Below are 25,250 nucleotides of genomic sequence, written 5' to 3'. Positions count from 1 at the left end.
CCTCTCTACTCTTACTTGAGATTCCCCTTTATGTATCCAAGGATCACTTTAGTCCTGTTGGCCACAGCATTGCACTGGAAGCTTGTGTTCAGTGAATATTCACCAACACCCCCACATCTTTTTCAGAGTCATTGCTTTCAGGACAGAATCCCTCATCGTGTAAATATGGCCTACATTCGTTGTTCCTAGATGTATACATGTACATTTAGCTGTATTAACACACAAAAGGGTAGGAAGGATGGATGCTGGTGCTACTGGCATGGGGGTAGGTGGCTGGTGCTATGAAGATAGATAAACAGAACATGGGAGCCACTTCCTCTGCCACAATGCTGAGTACTGTGTGGGTGGTGGAGCATCTCCCAGACTAGGTGGTAAGATAGAAGCAGGGCAGGTAGCAGCCCCAGCCCAGTAGGAGGTGGGGTGCAGGAGCCCTGTGTCCTAGTCACCACAGGCTTTACCAGCTCTCAGTCAGTGGTGTCACCTACTAGACATATCCTTGTGACTCATTTTTGAGTTGCACCCCACAGATTAAAAATTGCAGCTCTAGATTTTGCATATTAAAATGATTATTGTAGGTGTGGTTTATTACCTGGAGGCCAACTCGAATTCTTTTGGTTAGAGCACCCTCTGGGAAGGATGCTTGGACATGAGGCACAGTTGTACTGCTCAAAACACCTCCCTCAGGACCAATTTGGTTACTTTCCTGCTTAATTCGTGAAACCACTGCAAAGTACTGAGGAAAATCCTTCGTGACGATTCTACAGATACGCTTCTTCTCTAGTTCCTCAGCGCTATCCAGCTCTGTGGGGAAAAACAGATTATATGTGAATATTTTAATGTATCTGCAAATACTGTACATATATATTTAAGAGTGCACAGCTTTATTCTGTATTGTGGAAAAGCTGAATTCCACACCAGACTCAAAAGTCCAAGAAGGCTTTTTAAAATAGAAGAACAAACGGGTTTTGATTGTTTTATTTTTAACATTTGTGTGAATTTGATGTTCCTGACAATGAGATCATCAAACTCTTTTTCACTTGTCACTCAGGTGAGGAAAGGCTCAGGGTCTTTCGGGCCAGGCCATCAAAATGTATCCCCTTGCCCTGACAGCATAGGTGTGCCCCAACATCAAAAATGCAAAAAGTCATCAGTGTTAGTCCATAACACTGGCCTAATTTCCAATTGTCTAACTTCCAATTCCTGCCCAAACAGCTCTAGAGAGCGACTAGCTATGTAATTTGAGACAGTAACCACCTGGGATAGTCTCACGGTTGTCATAGCAGCCAATAAATCCTGAGCTGATTCTAACACTTGTTATCCACATAGGCACTGAAGTCACTCTGCACTGACTGCCAGTCTCAGGCCTTGTCTACGCTAAAGGGAAAAGTTGATCTAAGCTACTCAATTTGAGTTACATGAATAGCATAACTCACATGGATGAAGCTTAGATCTACTTACCGCGGGGTCCACACTACGCGATGTCGACAGGAGATGCTCCCCCATCGACTCCCCTTACTCTTTTTGATCCGGTGGAGTACAGGAGTCATGGAGAGAGTGATCAGCGGTCGATTTAGCGGGTCTTCACTAGACCCGCTAAATCGCCTGCCGATGCATCAATGGCCTCCAGTAAGTGTAGACAAGCCCTTAGTGCCTCCAGTGACAAGATGAGGAACCTTATCAGCTCATGCAGAGACTTTGCAGTGCTATGGAGTGATTGCCACATTAAAACTAGTCCCAACTTAACCCAAATCCAACACACACACATTTTAACATAACATGGGAAGGAGGAGGGAAAGGAGAAGGGTTCCTGCATTGGCCATCTAACAAATGAGTAGTAAACTTATGAACTTAGAAATAAGTGCGATTTAAATCACATTGTCAATAGTATACATATATGCTGCAAGATGCATGTGTCTGGGCACTCTCTGGCCAGGCTCCCAACATGCTCTTATGCTGGGAAGAGAATCAGTAGAATCACTTACTGGTCACTTTGGTCAATTTTAAGGCTGCATTGTATTGCCGGAGTAGTGCAAAGCAGCTTCATCAGGAAAAGGATTTGGCCTCTAATACCTATCATGTGTGCTGGTGAAATCTCTGTGGTAAGTTGCAGAGTCATGTGATAAATTGTATTTATCAGGCATCTTTTACCATGTTACCTGCACTCTGCCCACTAATCAATCAGAACAGTTAACATATTTCAAAAGAAAAACAAGTTACCAAATACAGTATTTCTTGCTTTCCCCCAAAATGTAGAATTTCCCCCAAAAATTGCTTTGGGCTTAGTGGCAGGACAGAAATTATTCAGTCCTGAATCAATGGCAGGTTTAAGGTGCAATAAAAGCCTTACACCACTGGTAGGGGGCTTGTATAGGGTAGTTTATAAGGAGCTATGTTCCTTTTTTGTACCTGTAAGAGTGACTATAATTCCAAAATAATTAAAATCTAAATGCTAAAAATCATGTTATTCCTTTTCAAAGATTTATGTGATAACCTGGATAAACTGCACTTTGCATTGCTCTAGAATATGCCAGGCTAACAGGCAAGGATAGCTTTTGTTGCCACTATGCCAGCTTCCATTAATGCTGACTCAGAGATTATATCTGGAGTCCTCTAATGAAACAAGCTTTCGGCCTGCAGCTTCTGGGAGTTAATGGCTTGAGTAGGGTGGCGGGACAATCCGGGCCCTCAAGTTCATAATCAGCAGTTTGTTCTCATTGTTAATCAAACACACTCTCCTATAAGGGAAACCTTTCATTCTAAGAAATTAAACGCCAAATACCAAATACTGGACCAAGACAGAAGAAGGAGAATTTAATTATGCGGAAGTAGAAAAGTTGATGTTTTCTGCAAGTATATTTTAAAATCCTTTGAGGTTGCCAGGAATTCCTGCCTCGAGGCATCAGAAGATTTGAAAACTCATATAACAGAGTGGCAATGAAACCTTGCAGAGGAACTGAAGCATGAGAGGGCAGGATTATGCTGTGGATAATACATTGGAAGCCTGTCGCGGATGCTGCTTCTGGCGCGCGCACACACACACACACACACACACACACACACACACACACACACACATACACAAAAGGGGGGGGAGCAACCCTAAGCCACCTCTGACTCTCATAAACCAATCACATAAAAATGTAGATCTGGCAAAAGAGATTTAATATCTTTATTAATGATCTGGAGGATGGAGTGGACTGCACTCTCAGCAAGTTTGCCGATGACACTAAACTAGGAGGCGTGGTAGATACACTAGAGGGTAGGGATTGGATACAGAGGGACCTAGACAAATTAGAGGATTGGGCCAAAAGAAACCTGATGAGGTTCAACAAGGACAAGTGCAGAGTCCTGCACTTAGGACGGAAGAATCCCATGCACAGCTACAGACTAGGGACCGAATGGCTAGGTAGCAGTTCTGCAGAAAAGGACCTAGGGGTCACAGTGGACGAGAAGCTGGATATGAGTCAACAGTGTGCTCTTGTTGCCAAGAAGGCTAACGGCATTTTGGGCTGTATAAGTAGGGGCATTGCCAGCAGATCGAGGGACGTGATCGTTCCCCTTTATTCGACATTGGTGAGGCCTCATCTGGAGTACTGTGTCCAGTTTTGAGCCCCACACTACAAGAAGGATGTGGAAAAATTGGAAAGAGTCCAGCGGAGGGGGATGATTAGGGGTCTGGAGTGCATGACTTATGAGGAGAGGCTGAGGGAACTGGGATTGTTTAGTCTCCAGAAGAGAAGAATGAGGGGGGATTTGATAGCAGCCTACAACTACCTGAAGGGGGGTTCCAAAGAGGATGGAACTCGGCTGTTCTCAATGGTGGCAGATGACAGAACAAGGAGCAATGGTCTCAAGTTGCAGTGGGGGAGGTCTAGGTTGGATATTAGGAAACACTATTTCACTAGGAGAGTGGTGAAGCACTGGAATGCGTTACCTAGGGAGGTGGTGGAGTCTCCTTCCTTGGAGGTTTTTAAGGCCCGGCTTGACAAAGCCCTGGCTGGGATGATTTAGTTGGGAATTGGTCCTGCTTTGAGCAGGGGGTTGGACTAGATGACCTCCTGAGGTCCCTTCCAACCCTTATATTCTATGATTCTATGATTTAATGAAGTCGGGGAAATTAGTCCTCAGAGAGGTCACATTTCCTAAACACACCTTGATCATGAATTTTGAATGTTAAGATCACCATCATATTTGTGCTGCACATCTAGAAATAGTACCATTTTCCTTAATTAATTAATTTAATTTAATTCCTTTTCACTTATGTAATACTCTACATTCAAAGATCTCAAAACACTTTACTAAAAAGGAGAGTATTATCCCCATTTTACAGAAGAGAAGGGAAGCGAAGCGAAACAGAGAGAGGTTAAGTAACACTGCTCTACAGCCAAAGTGCTTCTGAAATAAATGTAGTCAAACTTGACTAATTCTGGGTCACTGAGAACGAAAATGATGCTTAAAATTGTTGATTGGCTCTAGTTTTCAAGATATGCTATTGGGTCAGTATATACGACCCTTGACTTGGGAATGGCAGAGGATAAGTGAGTTATAAAGGGAAGGGAATCTCAATTTAAACCAGAAATGACTAAAATACATCTTTGACTGGATCTATGAATAAATCTATGACTGGGTTTGGACAGTACTTGCTTTTTAGGCAAAACAATGAATGATGCAATCTGAAGCTGGTATTGCGTCATACACGATATGAATTGCATCATGTTATTCCTAGAAGTCATGGATGATGCAATCATAACAAAGCTTACATCACTCTGCTGAACAAATTGCCCTATATCAGCTCTAGAAATCATACAGTGTCGTGCTCTCTTATTTGTCAGTGTTTGATTTTGCAAAGGGACACATTTCTGTTTAGCCAAAGTGAGCAGAGATGCCTCGTACTTGTGTGAACAGTGCAGATAACTTCTGCTATGTTTGTGGTGAAGTGACTTTTGCATCACAAAAGCGCAGTATAACCACTATGGTTAAGAAAGCCTATCACCTTTCTTTTGGCTGCAAAATTGGAGATCAGGACAAGAGGTGGGCCCCACACATATGCTGCAACACTTGTGCAACAAATCTTCGCCAGTGGTTGAACAGGAAAAGGAAATCTATGCCTTTTGCAGTGCCAATGATTTGGAGAGAGCCAACAGATCATACCAGCAATTGTTACTTCTGCATGGTGCCTCCAGTTGGGAAAGGTGTGTCAAAAAAGAAAAAGTGGACTGTGCATTATCCAAACATTCCATCAGCTATACGCCCAGTCCCCCACGGAGAAGGACTGCCGGTTCCTGATGCACCAGAATCACTCTCACTTGAGTCAGACGAGGAAGAGGAAGAGGATGAAACTTCTGGTCCTGAACCATCAATGTCACAGGACCCACATTTTCTCCCATCCTCCTCCTCTGAACCACACCTCATAACACAAGGTGAACTGAATGACCTTGTCAGGGATTTGGAACTACCCAAGAGTAAGGCAGAGCTGTTGGGCTCCAGACTACAGCAGTGGAATCTCCTGGCAGGTGATGTTAGGGTTTCCATGTTCCGTGACCGTCAAAAGGATCTTGTCCCATTCTTCTTCATGGAAGGTGATCTTGTAGCCTGCAACAACATCGATGGTGTGATGGCAGCCCTCAACATCGTTCATGATCCAGATGAGTGGAGACTGTTCATTGATTCATCGAAGACGAGTCTTAAAGCTGTTTTACTGCATAATGGCAATGTTTTGCCATCAATTCCAGTTGGTCATGCAGTCCATATGAAGGAAACCTATGACAACATGAAACAACTTTTGAGGTGCATAAACTATGACCAACATCAGTGGCAGCTTTGTGGCGATTTGAAGGTTGTTGCTCTCTTGCTTGGTCTGCAGACTGGATACACAAAGTACTGCTGTTTTCTCTGCGAATGGGATAGTCGTGCAAGAGATTCCCACTACATCAAGAAAGATTGGCCACTCCGACAGTCATTGGAGCCTGGGAGGAAAAGTGTTCAGCATCCACCACTTGTTGAATCAAGGAAGATTTTGTTACCACCCTTACACATCAAGCTGGGTCTGATGAAGAACTTTGTCAAGGCCATTAACAAAACACAAGCAGCTTTCAAGTACCTCCGTGGAAAATTTCCAAGGTTAAGTGAAGCTAAGATAAAGGAAGGTGTCTTTGTTGGTCCTCAGATTCGTGAACTTCTTCGAGATGATGCATTTGACCATGCACTGTGTGGCAAGGAAAAGACGGCCTGGAAAGCCTTCCAGTTAGTGGCAATAAATTTTCTCGGAAACAACAAGGCAGACAACTACAGTTTGTTGGTGGAAAACCTCCTCAAGGCATACAAAAGCCTTGGTTGCAACATGTCACTAAAGATACATTTTTTGCACTCTCATCTAGATTTTTTTCCACCGAACTGCGGAGCAGTGAGCGACGAGCACGGCGAGCAATTTCACCAGGGCATTGCAACAATGGAGAAACGCTATCAGGGCAAATGGAGCCCATCAATGCTTGCAGACTATTGCTGGACAGTGACAAGAGATGCTCCATTTAATGAATACAAGAGACAAGCCAAGAAGCGCCGAGTAGACACTGAATAGGACTAAACTATGTACAGAATAGTTTTTTGCCTTTTGTTTCATAATAAATTTTATTTATATAACCTTTTTGCTGATTTTTAAAGTGTTACATAAACAGGACAGGTGAAATATTATAATGTAAAGCAACCGTAAACACATGAAAAGACCTAGGTTTACAATTTATGATTAAAACTCTACTATCTATACAATATACATAGACATAAAATGTAAAAACTTAAATATCTTAGAAACAGTAGCCAATCAGTTGTTTTAATTGTCATATTTGAATTCAGCACATCAAAATACATAATAAATAGCACATTTTATCTCTGAAGCAGACGACTTCTCAAAAATTGTAGACCAGTGTAATTTTCCTTTGGTCACACAGCAAGTCAGTGGTAGAACTGGGAACAGAATCCAGGGGTCCTTGACTCCCAAACTTTTCCATTAACCACTACACCTAAGTATCTCCTATTGCTGTCAATCTTCCTTAAGATACAGATGTGAGTAAATCTGTGTACCTTCTTTCGTGCAAATTTTCTAAATATACAGTACATACCTATTGCAGTTGCAGTTATCTGTCTGCCTTGCTCTGGGAAAAGCAGATAGGAACAAATAATATTGAGATACATTTTGGCACATCGACTTTAAGTATTCTCCATTTGATCTCTGAATCATAAGCCTGATCTAAACACAGGTGACCTGTTTCCATCATTTCTCCACTGGCAAACTGCTTTGCTTTTACAACATCTGCTTTTCTATACAGAAAGGTTCTAGGGTAGGTCATCAGCACTGAAAACTAGGTCAACTTCTCTTTCCTCATCATAGTCATTATTAGGTTATGCTAAGGACAGAGCCTATAAAGCAATTTTTTTCAGAGAAGTCTCTTATCGCTCTTCTCTCATTGTGACATGGCAGCATTGCACTTGTCCATCACAGTGCTCTATCTAGTAATGCACTTTTCTCTGTGATTAGTGTTTGTCTCCCTGCTATACTATATGCATGGAGTGGGGGGCTGGGGGAGATATGCTGGGAGGGGGAGGCAGGAATTGGGGATCAGCATTGGCCACAGTGGAAATGAGAAACCATTAGTAGCGTTCCTAGAGTGTTAGAAGGGGTACTAACAGCGCAAGCCTTCTGGGCCCCAAGATCTGTGAGGGAAGGTTGTCACTCCTGCTGCCAAGGGGACTGGGGAGTTTCCTCCCTGTCTGGTCCCAGTACCAGTGAAGGAGATAGGCCCAGCCTACAGAGCATGCTTGGAATGCAAGGCCCAAGCAACAGCTTCTTTCACTGGGCTAAAGGGGCAGCCCTGAGTACTAAATGTTTTAGTTAAAAAAAAAAAAAAAAAAATCTACGTGAGGAAGAAAGGGCCAAGTGTGAGGAAGGGAAGAAGGGAGAAAAAGAAGAGATAAGAAAAAGGAAACATTAGGGGAAGTGGAGCGAGAGAGTGATGGCAATAGCTAAATACAAAAGTGGGGAGAGGATGATGGGAGTGAGAAACAAGACAAAGATGGAGGGGAAAAACGATGCAAAACCTCCCAGGAAAATCCCTCCCAGAATCAGGGCTGACACTGGAGTATTACGTGATAGGGGAGGCCCAAATCACTTCTCCCAAGGTAGAAAAAGAGCTCAGATTGACTGGTTCAGAGTCAGAGAGGGAGATCATATCTAGTTTTGCACATGTGAATAACAGCACTAAGATATTGTGGATCAAATTAATCCTTGGTCTAACTCCTTTATTTATGTTTACATGAGTTTCCTCTAACTAAAATTAGGATCAGAGAAAATAAATCATCATCCTAATGGTTATTGTCCCCAGCTTCAAGGGCTTTTTATGTGTTCCGGTACCCGATTTCCCTCGCCATTGCCCAATGTCATGCCTTAATGGGATTTGTACTGCAGCTGGCCATTCATAAATTGAACAGCTTTCAGGTTTTGCATCTCTATTTGTCCAATATAGAGGACCAGCAAATGTGTAGGTTATGGCAAAAGCCATCATGGTGGAAATACAGGGGAGTCAAAGATGAGAAAATACTGACCACTGCTCCTAATTTCAATCATTTACACATTGTGACCCACTCAAAGTGATACAAGTAACTGGGAAATGTCATCTTGAAAATCAACAGGCTTTGTTATGGTTTTGTTGTTTATGCATATGCAGAATGTCTTTCATCATCATGCACAAAAAGAGTTTGATATCTCTATGTACAAAAACTATTATATTTAGATGTTTTCATTTGATTTCCAGGAAACAATGGAAAAAACACTGCGACATGAGCCGTGGTGGTATTTTAAACCTCAGGTAAGGAACTGGGTTCACATTGGTTTGATCAGTAGTTTCATAGACCTACATATGAAACACAAAACAAAACAAACAAAAAACCCCAGCAATAAACCGGCCTCCCTTTTCAAAGTATAATTTAAATTTGCAATTACATTGTAGGCACAAGTATTAACAGCTGTGTGCTCATTATCTGATGTACAAGTGCACATCAGTTAATTAGCTACCCAAACAAGATTAGTTGTACCCACAATTTGTTTAGAGACACAAAAATTTTGTAAGCGCAACAAATATGGGTACAAATTGCACCTGCAAAAAATAGCCCAGCTGAAAAAATTAGCTATCGCAATTTCAGCAGAGAAATTAAGAGAAAGTAACACTTGTGGCATAAAGATGAAATCTGACCTGTTTCTATTAAGTTTCTTTGACCACCCACAAAACCAAAAGCAATGTACTGATTATTATTCAAGTATATGTTTAATACCTCCAAGTATTATCTACTGGTTCTAAATTATTTTGAGCCTGATAGCTAGGTTCCCCAGTAGATGGTGCTATTTCCAGTAAATAATTGAGCACATTTCCATTCACAGCATTAGCAATAGTGAGATAATGATGGAAGATTTCTATCAATCCTGATTAGGTTAACAGCAAAAAGATAAATAGACCATATCTTTGAAAAGACAGTATATTATGGAGTTAGGCATATAATGTGACTTTTCAGTCTTTATTACACAGGTCAGAAGGAACAAGTGAATGGGGGAGGACACACACTATCCAGTTACATGATTAACAGAAACATGAACAATTCCAGAGAGTATCTGTCTTTTGAGATGGTTGCAAAACTTCTTTGTAAAGATTATACTGACCTTCTGGAAGTGACAGATCACTTCACTGACACTAATTTCTCTATCATTTACTTTCTATTTTGATTAGAAATGGGCTCTAGTCTCAGAGTTCACACCTGGATCCAAACATCCTCCAAGGGTAGGGGTGTTGAGATTCAGGGGTTTGTTTCAGACAGATCTCTAATTTGGAGGTGTGTTTTTGTTATTAACCAGTAAAATGTTAATATAAATGAAATCATCACTTTTCATACCACTTTATGGAAGAGCTTTTATATCACAGATGAGGGATCATTCAACTGTAACAAACCCAGTGTTAACTTCTGAATGGAGAAGAATTAAGCTAGTGTAAGCGGGGGAATGGTCCCGCTATTGTGGGGAACTTTCCTGGCTTCTGCACTACCCTGGTGAAGTGGGCTAGCGAAAGGATCTGAGTCCTCGCTCCCACTCCCTTTACCCAGAGGCCTCCCTGCCCTTGAGGGCTCCCCTTCCACTCTCCTGTCTGGCAGAGTCCTCGTAACCCCAACAAGGCTGGGCCCAGGATTCCTGGGGGGCTCGACCCCCAACCCTGCTGTGGTCACCTAGGACAGGGGCTAGTGTGTCCCCACTCCGGGGTACTCTCTCTGACCCACTGATTATTCCATACAATTTAAAGCAAATACAAGTTGTTTAATTAACAATTAATCTAAAGAAAAGAATAAGGAAAAATAGGAGAGGTTAAAGGAAAACACATCACCCCGCTCTGTGGCAGGGAACATTACAGTGTCTCTGGACATCAGGGCACTTCACAGTCTGTTCCTTGTAGGTCCCAGATTTCCTTCTCAGGCCCTGGCTGTGCTGCAGGGATGCTGCGGGTTGGACACTTGCAATGGTGGTGGCCACACACCTCCGGGCTTTGAGTGGTGGGACCCTTCTTCCCAGCGTCAGCCCCCCGTCAGGTTAAGGTCCCCCTCCCGGTCTGGCCTGCAAGGGCCCTTGTCTGGGGGTGTCTTTCTGTGCTGGGCCCTTTGCCCAAGGTCCCCCCTTGGCTGGCCCCACTTGCTCACCACACCCGGCTCTGTGGCTGCAGCTCTGCTCCCAGCACAGGATCTGCTCTCCCTGGGCTGCGTCTCTGGCTCTGTGGCTGCGCCTCTGGCCCCTCTGGATCTGGCACGGCTCTGCTCTCCAGCTCAGCTTGGGGCCCTGCTTTCTCCTTAGCTGGGCCCCACTCAGTCTGATCCAGGCAATTCCAGCTCACACGGAGGATGGGACCTCCCTGCCCGCCCTGTCAATCAGGCTGATCTGGAGCATTGGCCTCTCCCCATTGTTCCTGGGGACTGTCAGTCTCAGGCTCCTGATTTGCCATCGACCCTTCCCCTTTTAGTGCTGGGAGCTAGCCAACCAAAACACCCCCACTGAATGTTAGTAAGGGGGCAACAGTCCCCTTACACTAGCATGAACAAAACAGCAACAACAAATCAAGGCTCAGGGGGAAATGTCTTCAGTATTTTTTCCCCCTCGATCTCAAAACTGAATGACTTGATTTTTAAATTAAATGTCATTTTTTCTGTGGCTTGGGATTTGAGGTGGCAAAATTTTCACTCCAAAGGAATAACACTGCATTCATTGTACGCTCTGTAATGCCATGCATATGTGTGTGACACTCTAGTGGCTGGATCCCAGAAAGGGAAAGAGTACTGCAATCACTAACAGCTAAGAAAGATTCTTCCTTGGCTCCAACTGTAGGAGCTTATGTTTTTCGAGCTAAGGAATTAGGGCTGTAGTCCCAAATCCTCATAGAGGGTTATAATTTATGCAGAAATTCTCTCTGTACCCTGCAACACATCAATTTGTAACATCATGCACTTTGAGAAGAATTTTTGTAAATACTATAAATGGTGCAATTTGGAGTATTATAGATGCATTTTGCACCCAATCTTACTTTTCTCCTACACCCAACACTCCAAATGAAGTCAGTGGGAATGTGGGAAGAGCAAAGAATGCAGAATCAAGCTGCTGATCAATACATTTTCTCTGGACTTCCTACCTATTAAGAACAGAGAAGCACAATGCAAAAGAGTACAACAGAGCTTCTGCTGCTAAATGGTGAATCATTATATACCACATAACATCTCAGGGAGCGGGAGGGAGTTCTTACACCGGGTGCTGCCTTCATTCAATCCCAGTGCATTTCGTACACATGCTGTATAGTGCTGGGACTGCATTCATTATTTTGTCAGCTTCACTGAGTTTAAGTACCTTTATATTATGAAATATGTTACATTTTTGGATTCCAAACCTATTGGCACAGTATTTGCAGTGCCTTTGCCACAATGCCTCATAAATTCTGATACACTTATTTAAAAATAAACAGTCACAGAAATTATCTGCATAACACACGGCTCTTTGCTGCGGTTCATTTTCAAATACTTTTGCACCCTGTGCACTTTCAAAGCAGAAACTCATTTGGTTATTCCCCAACCCCAGTATCCAGGAAACCAGTCAAAATACGCATCTCCCTTACATCCAAACATCCAGGAAACCAACCACAACACTGTCACATTTTTCTCCTTAATTTCTGCTTTCTTTTTTACTCAAATTCACCTACTCAATAAAGAAAAGCCTTTATTGAAGCAGAGACTTCATACAGGTTACATTTGCTGCTGCTCTCTACAATCTGCTACTACAATCTCTACAATTATTGTACAACCTGCTACTAATGACTTTAAGATTTCACCTAACTACAGCTGTGCCCAAACAGACTGTGACTTTCTATAAAAAAATTTAAGCCTAAAATACACAGAATCATGGGATACTTTATGCATGTTCAGATATGAAAAGCTGTAGCAGCGAAATATCAGCAAAAGATATATAAAAGATTTGATCATATGAAAAGTATAGTTAAAAACCTTACTATGCCCCAGGAAATACTTGAAAATGATTTAAGAAGCTTCCTCCTACAGCAAAATTGAGATTGACTAATATTTGGATGTTAAACAGAAATCTCTCTCACAGTTAGAGACAATAGCATTAGCAATGCCTGAAAGGGTCCACAAAACTCATGCTTTTTGGTGTCATAAACATATTCAAAACTGAAATGTATGAAAAGAAAATTTGTTGAAAGCCCTTCCCATCTCTATTGCCACAGAGCCATTCTGTGCTCTTCCCACAAACTCCTGAATGTAGGAAGTTTTAATTTATTTGTTTTAGATGCTTTTAAGAAAACAATAACCTAGTCAAAGGATTTCATATCTACTCTTTAAGAACTCAGTGGAAACCCTTCAGCAATATTTCCGCATACTCTGAAGAGAATCTTGGACATGTGGATATATCATTGAAGTCTTACGGATATATTTGGTGTCACACAGAATATAGTGTTATGAGGGTGGTTTGCTTGAGTAGAGAAAAATAATACGTAGTGTTCTTTTTCTAACAGAACATGCATTTGGAAATGATTTAAGGGGAAATAATTAAAAACAAAGTACAGCAGTACGTGATGACATACTGAACTACAGACATTTCATTTTTATGTAGATCTGGGTGAATAATTTGTAGTAAATAATTTAGTCATCAAATACAGTGTTTTTCTGTTAAAATTATCTGTCCATCAGTTTAAGATATTCACTAACTTTTCACTTTTCAGAATTTATTTGCTGAAGACTTCCAGTGAATAATTCTTGGTCTGTAGATTAGTTGTGAGTAGTTCCTTGAAAATATTCAAGCCCTGAAAGCAGGGGGAGAAGCTGGGTAATGATATCTTCCTGCAGAAACCAGGAAGTCCAGCCCACAGACCAACCTCAGGTAACCCAGTGGCATACCCTTATGGGGCCAGGAGGAAATGGGTTACTAAGTTTAAAACCTAATGAATTTTGAGGTTTCAGGCCTTGTGGGTTCCAGCTGTGTAAATACCTGCACGTATTGAAAGGACATTGCATAGATACACGGCTGGATTAAGGCACAGGCATAACAGGCAAATACCCAGAGCCCTGCTCTTGGCGTCACATGACAACTTAAGTATCTGAGCTTTCCTTTTTAAAAAAGTGTGTTTCTGGTCCTCATGATTGTAAGGAGCACCTGACATGGGTGATGTTTGCTTGAAGCTGCAAACATTTGAAACAAGTGTTCTGCGGGGTGTGAACTACCTCTTTTCTTTTAATGGGTTAACTCTGCTACCAGCTTCTCAAGAGCCCCACCACCACGCCAGCTGGGGACTCTGGGTGGGTGGGTCCTCATTGCCACCACCCCATCATGGCTCTGCTGGAGTTGTGTTAGCAGGGGGCCCTTCAAACAGAGTCCTCTGCTGAATTAGGTGCAGGCTGAGTCTTCTTTTCCTCAGGAATGATCACAGCCTACCTCCAGATAGAGAGTGAGCAATGTCTTGACAGAGCAGGAGGCCCAGTCTTCCTAAGGAGGTGTGGTGATGCTCAGAAGAGAGTCTGTGTGGGTGCCTCCTGCCAGTGCCGTAACAAGTAAAGTTGAGGCCATGGGCACAGGAGTAGGGCCACAGCCAGGGGCACTGCCAGGTACAGCCCCTATTTGAGGTGAGCCTATGCCCTGGATTGCCTTAATTTGACTCTTCCTAATAATGGGACTCTTCCTCAGTGCAGTCACTATGTTCTTCTGAAGTGTTGTGTTTTAGGTAAATATGTTATTTTACCTTTGAAGTCACAAGGAAGCATGTAAACCTGGAGTGACTTCAGAGAAAAGCTTATTGTTCTGCATTGTGAGGAACCGGGGGCTGGGTGGCTGGGGGTGAGGGGGTGGGAGTGAGTTAAGGCCAATGTTACGGAATTCCTCCCTACGCTCATTTCATTATTTTATTTTGTAATGCCATGCGTTCTCCAGAAGTCAAATAGCAGAGATTACATTTTTATATTAGCCCTGCTTTCTGCCTGTTGACGTTAACCCAGTTAAAGCTTTGATGAAATATGTTTACCTTCATCCATTCCATTGAGAATTTCATTTAAGTCTTCATGTTTGCTGTCATACTGGTGTTCCTTCCATGTTTCACCATTTTCACTGCGAAGGACAATCAGTTCTCTTTCTTTTCCTCGCATTGATCCAAAATGTGGGATTTCCACTATGACAGGGCTAGACAAAGAAGGAATCCATATTACTTTTTATCACATATGTTTTCCCCATTGATCTTGATTTTCCTGTACATATTAAATCCTTACTAAAACTATGTTCATTTGACAATAATAAGTATCGTTATAGTAAAAATGATTTTAAAACTGCCAAAGCTGCAGAATCCTTTGCTACAAAACTGTAAAGTATTATTAATATATAGCTTATGAATCAGATCACATACCATTATGAACATAAGCAAGGGTTTCAAAACAGTTGTTTATATGACAAAAATGGACAGAAACTAAGATAAAAATGATTTTCCGTGTTTATTTATCCTGTCATATAGGTGGCATAACTTGGTCCTCAGATATGCACAGACAACTCCATGGACTTTAGTGGGAGATGGGTGGGCATATTTGACCGGGTGTTTAAAGGGACACAGGCTCAAACACAATTCTGCTGTCCTGGTATACACATATACCTGCTGTTGACTAAGATTGAAGTTGTGTGTGTATATGGGCATTAAATCAAACAAATGACAAAACAACTTCATAGTCCTGTAAGTACTAAAATCTGAAAATTTTAAAAATCCTATTTGTTTTTCACCAATTACTTAGTGTTCTTTGTTCACTCAGATTAGTAATCCTAGATGGGTTGTTTCTAGTCTGTTTCACTTTCTGGTTCTCATGTATTAGCCCAAAGTTGCAATGTCGGTGCTGCAAATACTACAGGAGATTGCTTAAATTCTTTCAAAACGGCTTTCTTTGCGTTAAATAAAATGAAAAATATATTGATATTAGCTAACATGAAACAACTTTTTTAAACACTACACCTAAATTACCTGACAGTGTGCCTTACACGTAGGACTTCAAGTGCGTAATTAAATGATTACTGTGAATAATCAACAGAAACTGCTACTCATTTCATGTGCTATTCCTTAACAAGATAGACATTTTAGCTAAACATTTTATAGACAAGATAAGCATTTTAAAATATGTTAAAATAAACTGACTGCAATCATACAATAGGTGAACCACTATGGATTATGCAGCTTTAAGACATTTAAATAGACAGTATCGTTGTCTTCCTACAGAGATTGTAAAGAGCCTCACCTTCTCATAATAACTCCATTAAAAGTAACATTAGAAGAGGGAAAAAATAATACTTGGCACTTAGATAGCACTTTATATCTTCAAAGTGCTGTGCAAACATTAACAAATCAATTAATAATCTAACTATGGAAATCATAGATACAGCTGATATTAATAAAAATATGAAATAGTTTTAAGTCCATCTCTTTACATTAAATACCAAAGGAGTAGGAATTAGACAACAGCAATTTTAATAAAAATAGGGAAAAAGGCAGATTATTTAATAAGTTCTTAGATGCTTTTAAAAATACCCAAAGTCTGTTATTCTGATCTTACGCCTTTGATTGCTGATAGAAATGCAGAGGGTTTATCCCACCACCTACAGTAGATGAATGCCAAAAATTCAATTACATTGTTTCTTAAGGTATTTATTTTCCTAAAATACTGTATACACAGGCTTCTCAAGTTAAAAAGAACTAACAAACTTTTCAATACAATCTTTGCAGGTTAATATATCAGATACTGTCTCTGTAAATATTTAGGAACCACACAATTTTGTGCATGAAGTTTAACAAGAATACTCAGTGAGAAGGTATTAAACAGGTATTCTAAGCAATATAGTCTAAGCAATATTTCAAAAACATAATACAATAAATTTCACAATAATGTTCTAATGCAAACAATGAGGGTATTTTCTAACTTTTTTTTAGAATGAACATTGCAACTTGTTTGGCTATTGTACTTGTTTTCCCAAAATGTACCAAAATTCATCTTTATTTTTTTCAACCTGATGCATACTTCAGTTTTAAAAGGTTATCATTTCTCCAGCCTTATTAAATGAAATCATTTATTCAATTATATTTTTTTCTGTACATGCTCATATTTTACAAATAAGTACAACATATGTATCCACATTTGACAGAGTTATTCCTGAAATAGACTGACTCAAACCCTGTAAATACCTTCTCTACCACAAGGTTGAAATTAAAGGGCTGTCATTGTGTATTAAAAATGTATTTGATGCAGTTGAAACAGTTCAAATTTAAAAAAATTACAAAAGCACAACAAGTTATGAAAGCAAAATGCTTGCAGTGAATTTCACATGCCTAAAGCACAAGATAGTTACAGTAGCAGAGCTATAATAAATCAAGCCACTATGATTTTCTTTCAGTGACATAAATCAACTGAAAGCTTTAGAAACTAGAAAAAAAATGGGAATGACAAAAAATCGGAAACAAAAACAAAACAAAAGAAAGGAAAAAAATTGTAGACATTCTGTATTTTTTCTATAAGCATCCTACCCAATAAATTTTGTTCCTTGAGGCCCAAGCTGCAGGATTCGGCTAACCATGCTCTCACCCTCATTTAGAGGGGGAGGATTGGTAGGAAGATGCAGTTTACTGAATAACATCCGTGCAGCAGGAAGAGAAACAAGAAGGGGAAATTAGGAACAAACTGTCATTCCCGACAGAACCGGCAGTTTTCACCAGGGTGCCACTTATGGTAATGAACAAAATTGATAATTTAAAAAAAAACCACATCATAGTGGATTGTTTCTCCTAATTTTAGCTTTGAAAAATGTTAGTTACTAGCATTTGTACTAAATAATGTTCTATATTAAGTTATCTGGAATCATGCACAGTGGTCCTTTCCCTACTGGATGTAGGTGTGCAGCTCCCATTAGTGTTGGAGGGGGCTATGCACACACACTGAGAAGAGGATACTGTTCTACATTTGGAAAATGGTACATAATTATAGTGAACCTTCTTATGAAAGTCATATTTACCTGGTATTCTACTCATCACACAGAATGAAAGCTAAATTCTGACCTTGGATACATATACATGACTCTGACTGACTTCAGAGGGAGTTAGGCATGAGTAGTTGAGTGCAGAATTTGGCCTTTTCATAGCTTTATTTACTTTTTGCACAACCTGCAGTTTTTAAACAGGCAAAACTCCCTTTAAATCAGAGATTTTTTTTCCTAGGTAAGAATGTCAGAATTGAGTCTGTATACAGTACAGAGGCCTACCTTAAATGTTCAAATTAAGTAGTTTCTATATTTAATTACTTACATCCACAAAATGAAGGAAATGAAAGATGCAATATGGAATGTTAACAGTGGGATTCATAGAACAACTCACCCTAAAAACTGTGCACCTGCAGGCCCCATTTCTACCAGTCTACTGGCTAATCCTTCTCCTTCAACCATTGGTGGTGGGGTGGCCAGTTTATGCCTCTTTACCAAACGGCAGGTGATGCGGGTGGGTGCTGTACATTTGCGTGGTGGAATAATAATTCTCATTCCATGATGGCGACTACCCCTCATTGAGCCCCCACGTGCATCAACCATAAAACTAACCAGAAAACTGTAGAGAAAGGGAGAACATGTCATTAAAATGGTTAGAAATCAAACAAGGAAAACTTCATGTAAATCAGGAAGAGTCTAATAAAATAAAATATTACGATGAAAGCATCAGCTAACATGATAGTTAAGAAACAAATACCCCCTATGCCATAACTGTTAGCAGGATTCTTTAAATTTATAATTAAATTTAAACAATAATCAACAAAACTCACACATTTCTAATGGTCTAGTAGCATAATGATGGAAGATTCAAGTACTACTGAATATTTAGGAAAAATAAACTAGGGTTAAATAGAGTATGTATACAGCTACTTAAATATTAGTGTATTATTAGTGCATTAAAATGGTTCTTTATTACTAAATGTTCTGCTACACTCTATAATTCAAAGTAGTGAGTCCCACATGCACAAGACAACCAGTCAGTACAGGGTAAGGACAACAGAAATCCATGTTTTTATATTTGGATGTCAGTCTTTCAAAAGCCTTTGGATAAACCCATTTAAAAGCACACTTTGCCAGGTGAACACTGACACTGTGGGAGTGATGAACAAGGTTATTAAATGGTTCTGGTGAATATGTATGAATCAGAACATCAAGCATACAATTTTCTATACATTTATACCACTCTAAAATCAATTATTCCACCACTCTTCATATTGACATGGATGTCTGTTGTAAACAGGTTAAGCTACAGGGAATATTGTGTTTTGTCTCTCTAAACCCTTATCGCTTGTGATTTTCCCCCCAGGTTTCTGTAGCTTTGTAAATAATTAAAAGGAAATCAGTTATATATATCAGAAACTGCAATATAAAAAAAAATTAAAACTTTTTTAAAATGGAAGATATTAAAAGACAATTTATTTTAACATTAAACACAAACTCTAAATGTATTATTTATTTCATTTTATAAAATATTAAATTTATTAATCCTAAATCTCTAAATGCCTTGACACAAATGACAAAAACACAAGAAGTAGAAGCTAGTCCCAGAGCAGACTGCAGACCCTGACCTCCTACTAAGTTCCATAAGTAGGTTTTTCAAAGTCAGCTAAGCGATTTTGTTTTTATTATTGTTGTTCAGGACTCCAATTATTATTTTATTTATAAAGCACCCCACATCTGCATATTATAAATATAATAATAATAATTATTGGCTATCCAAGTTCAATTAGAAATTAATAGAAATTGGGAGCCCAAATCCCTTCAGTGGCTCTGCAATACCATCCCACCTCTCCAAATATAATGCAATGCAATTTCTTGATTACAACTCTATCTTTAAACAGAACTTGCAGTAGTGGATCTACATCTCTGGTGCATGGTTTATAAACTAACTCTCCATACAAATAACGTTTTGTTTGTTTCCTGGTGTGTGATGTGCAAACCCTGAAGTAGCTATTAATTTCATTTCATGATTCCAGCTTTCTCCATGCTGTTGCTAATACTTCCTGCACTTAAGGATTAAACCTTAAAATAATTAACAGATTAATCCATTCAGCTTTGTATTTCTGGCAATTCAGCTTTCTTCTAGTGAGAACAAGAGCTATAAATTTATTCCATAGAAGGACAAGAGCCTCTTGAAGCCATGGAGATGGTTGTTCACTGGGAAAGGTCACACAGAGCACTGGGAACTACAGATGATAGCTTCTGTATGATACTGATATTTCCTTTTGATTACAGACAAAATATCAAAAGTAACAGCTAAACTGTACAGCCCAATCCTGAAAATACTCCATACTCAGAATTCTTAGTAATTTCAGTGGGAGAAGTCTCCACAAAATGGGTGAACGATCAGGCCCTTGTATTTCTTGATTTATAGGACGTAAGTTGACGGGCAAGGAAGAAGTAAATATGTGGAGTAGAAAAACGAAACTGTCATGTTGTGTTATAGGTAAATCAATCACCTTGTTTTCTTCATGCTGAAGAAAAAAGGATTACATAGGATGGGAAGGTGATGAATTTTCCATAGGTTCACACTACCATTTTACTTATTGTTTCATGAGGTTTGAGGACTTTAATACAGAAGCAAAGTGTGAAATACTGATTCACCTTATTTTACATGCTTTTCATATAAGTAGATATAGGCTCAAACCCCATAACTATGTGGGACTTGAGGTCTGGATCAGAACTTTGCAAGTGGGCTTATCCCTACCTACTGTAAAAGTTTGTTTGCATGGAATGGGAGATAAATATATCTGAGAGGGAAAAGTCCTCATAAAATAGTTGATCAAACATTTTCTATACGTTTTAGATCTGCATGTCAATAAAAGTACTTCAGAAGTTTAAAATATCTGATATGTAATTTGTGATAATCCTTAATATTGACAATTTAAATTCATTTACCACTTTTATAATGTTTTGGGTGAAAAACTCTCTTTATATGAAAATCTGCATACTTAAATGCACTAGAGTACATTTCAATGGATCCACCTATTAATCAGTTCCTATTTGTGATTCCAATATATAATTATAACAAACATGTTTTATCTTTAGATCCTATATTTTCTCTCTACAATATTTCTTTATCTATTTTTTCTTTACCTACTGTTTTTGACAGTATCAACTAATGAAAAATTACAATGAAATTAGACTTTTGGGTCAGTGAGTTAACTATTCATCTATTGGCTTTAAACTTATTTGACTTTGTGAGGTTGAAGTCAATAGCAGAATACTATGTATGCTAACATCAAGCTCTAACCAACAAGCTCTGAAGGTGCTAGAAGCTTTGCTTATCACCTGCCTTTGGTCATAGAACACTTATATTTTCCAACTGTGATTTATCATAAATATCCCATGTCCTGCCCTACATGTTTATGTTGCTCTTACTTCTTAAGATTGCTCTATCTGGTAGATGGCCAACACTACTGATATCAGTAAGATTTCACAGAGCACACTCAAGGAAATGTCCATGGCATAATCTTCAAATCTAATGGGCAGTAAGCCAGCTGCTGACAAGCTGTGAAAAGATTTCAGGGAGTATTACCATTAAAATTTACAAAACAAAGTAAAATATTAAGCAAGGGCACACAGACCTTGGTCACAGAGAGGGAAATATTAAGTGGACTCTTTTACGGTTTTGCTTTGTTTGCCTTTTTAGGTTTCCCTGATTTTTGCCACCTAAAAATATGGGGCTAATTCAGATTAAATATGTGTACATAGGAAAAAGAGGCAGCCAAGTGGAACACAACCGTTGTCGCTGTTCACCCATAACCTGAAAGAGGTACACTTTGTGAATATTCCGCTGAGGGAGCTGCTGAAGGGCATACTGCAACAGGGCTGGAGTTTCAAGGGGATTTGCCTGTGAGTTTTGGCAAGGGTGGTCCCTGGCCTGGTTGCTTCATATCTCATACAGGTTATTCCTGCCCTAGTATGTTGCCCCACAGATAGGAAAACTGTCCATTATGTATGCAGATACTTGCATATTTTAGCCCAATTCTTAATTAATATAACAAAAGATATTCATGTAATCAAACAATCACATATAAAAGGCAATGTTATTCACCTGGTTAATATGCTATACTTGAACAGTGCATTAGTGGCAAACCCAAGCAGGATCAGAAAGAGCACAAGCTACAAGCAGTTACCAAAATACTAAGCCTAAACAGTCCAATCTTTACACATTGCCGGCTATATGAAAAATGTATTTATTGCCAATAACATTTTACTGATTTAATTTTCAGAGTGGTGATTTTTTCTTTTAAAAACATAATTCTTGTGAATAATATTTTCAAATAATACTTCATGCACTGTTTCTATCGAAAGGATTAGTAGCTGATGTTTACCTAATTTAAGGCCTGTCTAATAAGGTCAGTTAAAGTATGATCTCTAAAATACAAAGCTAAAAGCTAAAGAGTGAATATTTCTACTTTAAAATAAACAAAAGATGGAGGACATAAGAGGATGCACTACAAAAACATCTACACACACTTCAACTGTGGACAGAGAGTTGACATAAATAAAACTAAATGAGGATTCACAGAAAGGACATAGTTATCACCTTGAATCATACTGGGGAAGTGGAGAGGAATAGCTGCAAAATAATTTAGAAAGCAAATGGGAAAAATTAATATAAGATAATTAGAAGCAAGCAACAGAAAATGTCAATAATTAGCCAAAGAAAAGTAACCATCAGAAAAATAATGAAAACAATGCATTTGAGGGCCAACTTTAAAAATGATTTGGCTTCCATTTTATATATATCATGTTTTGTAATACACAATACGCTGTACACTAAAAAAAATATTTCCTAAATGTAGCATTAATTTAAGGGTCATGTCTCCTCTCAGTATTGGCGTATAACTTCCATTAGCATTTCTGGGAGTTGCACGAGTGCTTGGAGAACTGAAAAGACTCCATACGCTTTTGTGCCTATCATAGATCAACACAGAATTCAATGTGACATGGGTTCTTTGAATTTATGTCATACCCACAAGCATGCTTCACTGTGTATCTTGGAAAATCAACCATTGTGCTTGCATACAGCAGTTTATTTTCCAAAGTACAGTATATGAAGATATATATAGCTAAGCATTTGAAAAAGATGTAACTCCCATAAGCCATTCATTAAATTTCTCTTCAAATTGAATTTTGAAAGTTTATAGATATGGGAATGCACTGTGCTTAATCTAACGTATGGTATAGTTACAGCCTAGGATCCAGGTCTTCTGTGTTTCTTATTAAAATAATGTCAGTGTTGGTGTACTAATTCTTTCACTGAGCCAAGGAAACCAAGGGTTCAAAAGATGCAACATGCAGACATGGGGAGAAGTGGGTATACAGGGATACACCTGAAAAATGTAAGTCATAAGAACCTATGTTGTTTACTCCAGCAAATTTGTGCTTTACCTATCTGTAGGTTGCAGGTTTCTTAGCAGATTTCTGAGCAGTGTAATGCTTATTAAGGGAAAGATGCAAAGCACACACTGATAGAAAGACTTACCTAAACTCAAAGAACAACATGAAAAAAATACCTTGGCTTAAAATGAGAAAAGCCAGAAGATGCTAAATTAATGCCATAATTCCCTCCTTTGCGAATGTTCGGTGATTTGGGGCTAGATCTTCCATTCCTTGCACATGAAAATCTCCCACCCACCCCTTTTTTTTGGTGAACTAAGAACATGGGACAAATTTTAGATCATTTCTTCTGAATATGTGTACATGGGGAAAAGGGATAGCCAAGCGGGAGATGATTGTGCCTTGCTCTCCCTAATCTGGGAGCACAATGTTGGCAAGTGCTCTGCAGATGGAGTTGTAGAGGGACACTCTAAGATATGGCTGGGAATTTTAGATATGCAAGGAATGCAGGATCAAGCCCATGCAAAATTGTCCATGATTGTTAGGGTCTGCGCAGGAAGGCAATTTCAGCTAAAATAACAATACTAATGGGTAAATTTTTAGTCTTAGAGCTGAATCTCCTTGAAGCTCTGACTTCAATGTTAAGCACATGCTCAGGTACTTTGCTGGATCGGGACCTAAAATTCTACCTGTTAGTCCTCATCTTTTATATTTGTACTCTGCTTAGGTACATTCTTAAGTGCTTGGCTGAACTGGGACTTTACCCTTAACTCTGAATCTCTTGGAGCTTGTTGGTTTAAAATGCACCCTTTACATTATAATAAGTGAAGCTAGTCATAAAATGTATGTGTGTGAGGAGGGAGGGAGCAGAAATCAGTGAAAAGGAATACAGAATTTTGTTTCCTGTTCTTGTTGAAAATTTTACTACAAATATTGATATTAGGTAAGCTCATGTGTGACACAGAATTCCCTTTGGTTATTTATACTTTTTAACTAGAAAATTCTACAATATGCATTTCAAACATCACCCATATCTCAATTACTTGTGGTACCATTGAGAAACACTGCAATAATAGTGATGCTTTATTGGTAGTGAATTGTGTAATTAACGTCAAAAGAAATTTTTTTGGGGGGGTGGGGTGGGAAAAGGGAAGGGTTGGTGCAAATAAAAGAAAAGATTAAATTACGAGCTCTCATTTTTTATAGAGAAAAGTGAACAGCAAGTGAAGCATAACATTGTATCTCTAATTTCATATTTAGAACAATTTAATACAACATAACTAAAATCATCCTAAGACATTTAAAAGCAAAGCATAAGCAACAGAAAAGGCAAAACAAGCTTATTACAGGAAGTTCCCTGTGGGATTTCAGCTTTTCCTTGTACCTAGGAAATTAAGCATGAAGGAAAATTTTCATGATGAGATGCAAGACTTGAGCTCACAACTCCTATTAACACTAATGAGAGGCCTTTGATTAAATCCCTGCCTGTCTCAGAAATTCAAGCCCACTTCTCAGATGAAACCTTGTGGAAGGCTGAAATACAAGTTCGTTCTTTCTATGTAATTCTTGATTTCCTTTAGACCTGACCCTGTTCTCATTGAAGTCAACAAGAGTTTTGCCATTGGCTTTAACTGATGTAGGACTGGAACCATTACCAGCAATTTCAATAGGTTATAATGTCCACATAACAGTACAGTTTCACACTTAATGACAAAGGAAATCTGTTAAATGACCTACCCAGAATGGATGGGACTTGAGACAAGGTTAACATTGTCCAAGGTGTCTGCAGCCCAGCTATAATGTCTGAGAGAATCAGAATCAAATTCCCTTGGAAATGTCAGGTGCTTCAAAAAGATAAACAAACAGATATTTAAAATCAACATGAAAAAGTCAAACATTTCTGCACAGCACATCTCAACTCTGTCATTTTACAGTTAGAATTACTTCCTCTGCACACACTCCTATTGACATTTCTCTGCTCTAGCAGCTGCAAATTACTGACCTAGGAAACATAGAATTCTCAAAGCAGGTTAAATGAATCCTACAGCACTTTCAGTTTCCTCTTTTTCTGCTTTTGCTGCATCCCTAATTACAGCTCTCTCTCGCACATTTTTGTCCAATTTGTATTTACATGCGAGGTCAAGAAAAAGCTATGGAAAATTGTTTGTTTGTGCAGAAAAATTCCTGGGAAATCCACCTAGGGTTGTCTTGTAACCAGGGCCAACCCTAGGGGGGTGCAGGCCCCAGAACATAGGCGCTGAGGTTCTAAGGC

The 25,250-nt window shown here is 39.3% G+C and overlaps 1 protein-coding gene across 3 annotated transcripts in view; it reads right to left on the bottom strand.

Moving 5' to 3' along the window:
• ANK3 (ankyrin 3) overlaps window positions 1-25,250 on the bottom strand; it is a 305,045-nt gene that overhangs the window by 51,617 nt on the left and 228,178 nt on the right. For all 3 annotated transcript variants that reach the window (XM_065407161.1, XM_065407162.1, XM_065407163.1), the window contains 4 exons: window positions 24,716-24,822; window positions 17,964-18,188; window positions 14,595-14,749; window positions 590-801 (listed from right to left, as the gene is read on the bottom strand). In XM_065407161.1, coding sequence (XP_065263233.1) covers window positions 590-801; window positions 14,595-14,749; window positions 17,964-18,188; window positions 24,716-24,822 — 699 coding nt within the window. The remainder of the gene's footprint in view (window positions 1-589; window positions 802-14,594; window positions 14,750-17,963; window positions 18,189-24,715; window positions 24,823-25,250) is intronic.

This window comes from Emys orbicularis, chromosome 7 (genome assembly GCF_028017835.1).
Source record: "Emys orbicularis isolate rEmyOrb1 chromosome 7, rEmyOrb1.hap1, whole genome shotgun sequence".
NCBI lineage: Eukaryota > Metazoa > Chordata > Testudines > Emydidae > Emys > Emys orbicularis.
Note: the sequence above shows the minus strand (reverse complement) of the source record. Positions and strands in the feature narration are given on the sequence as shown.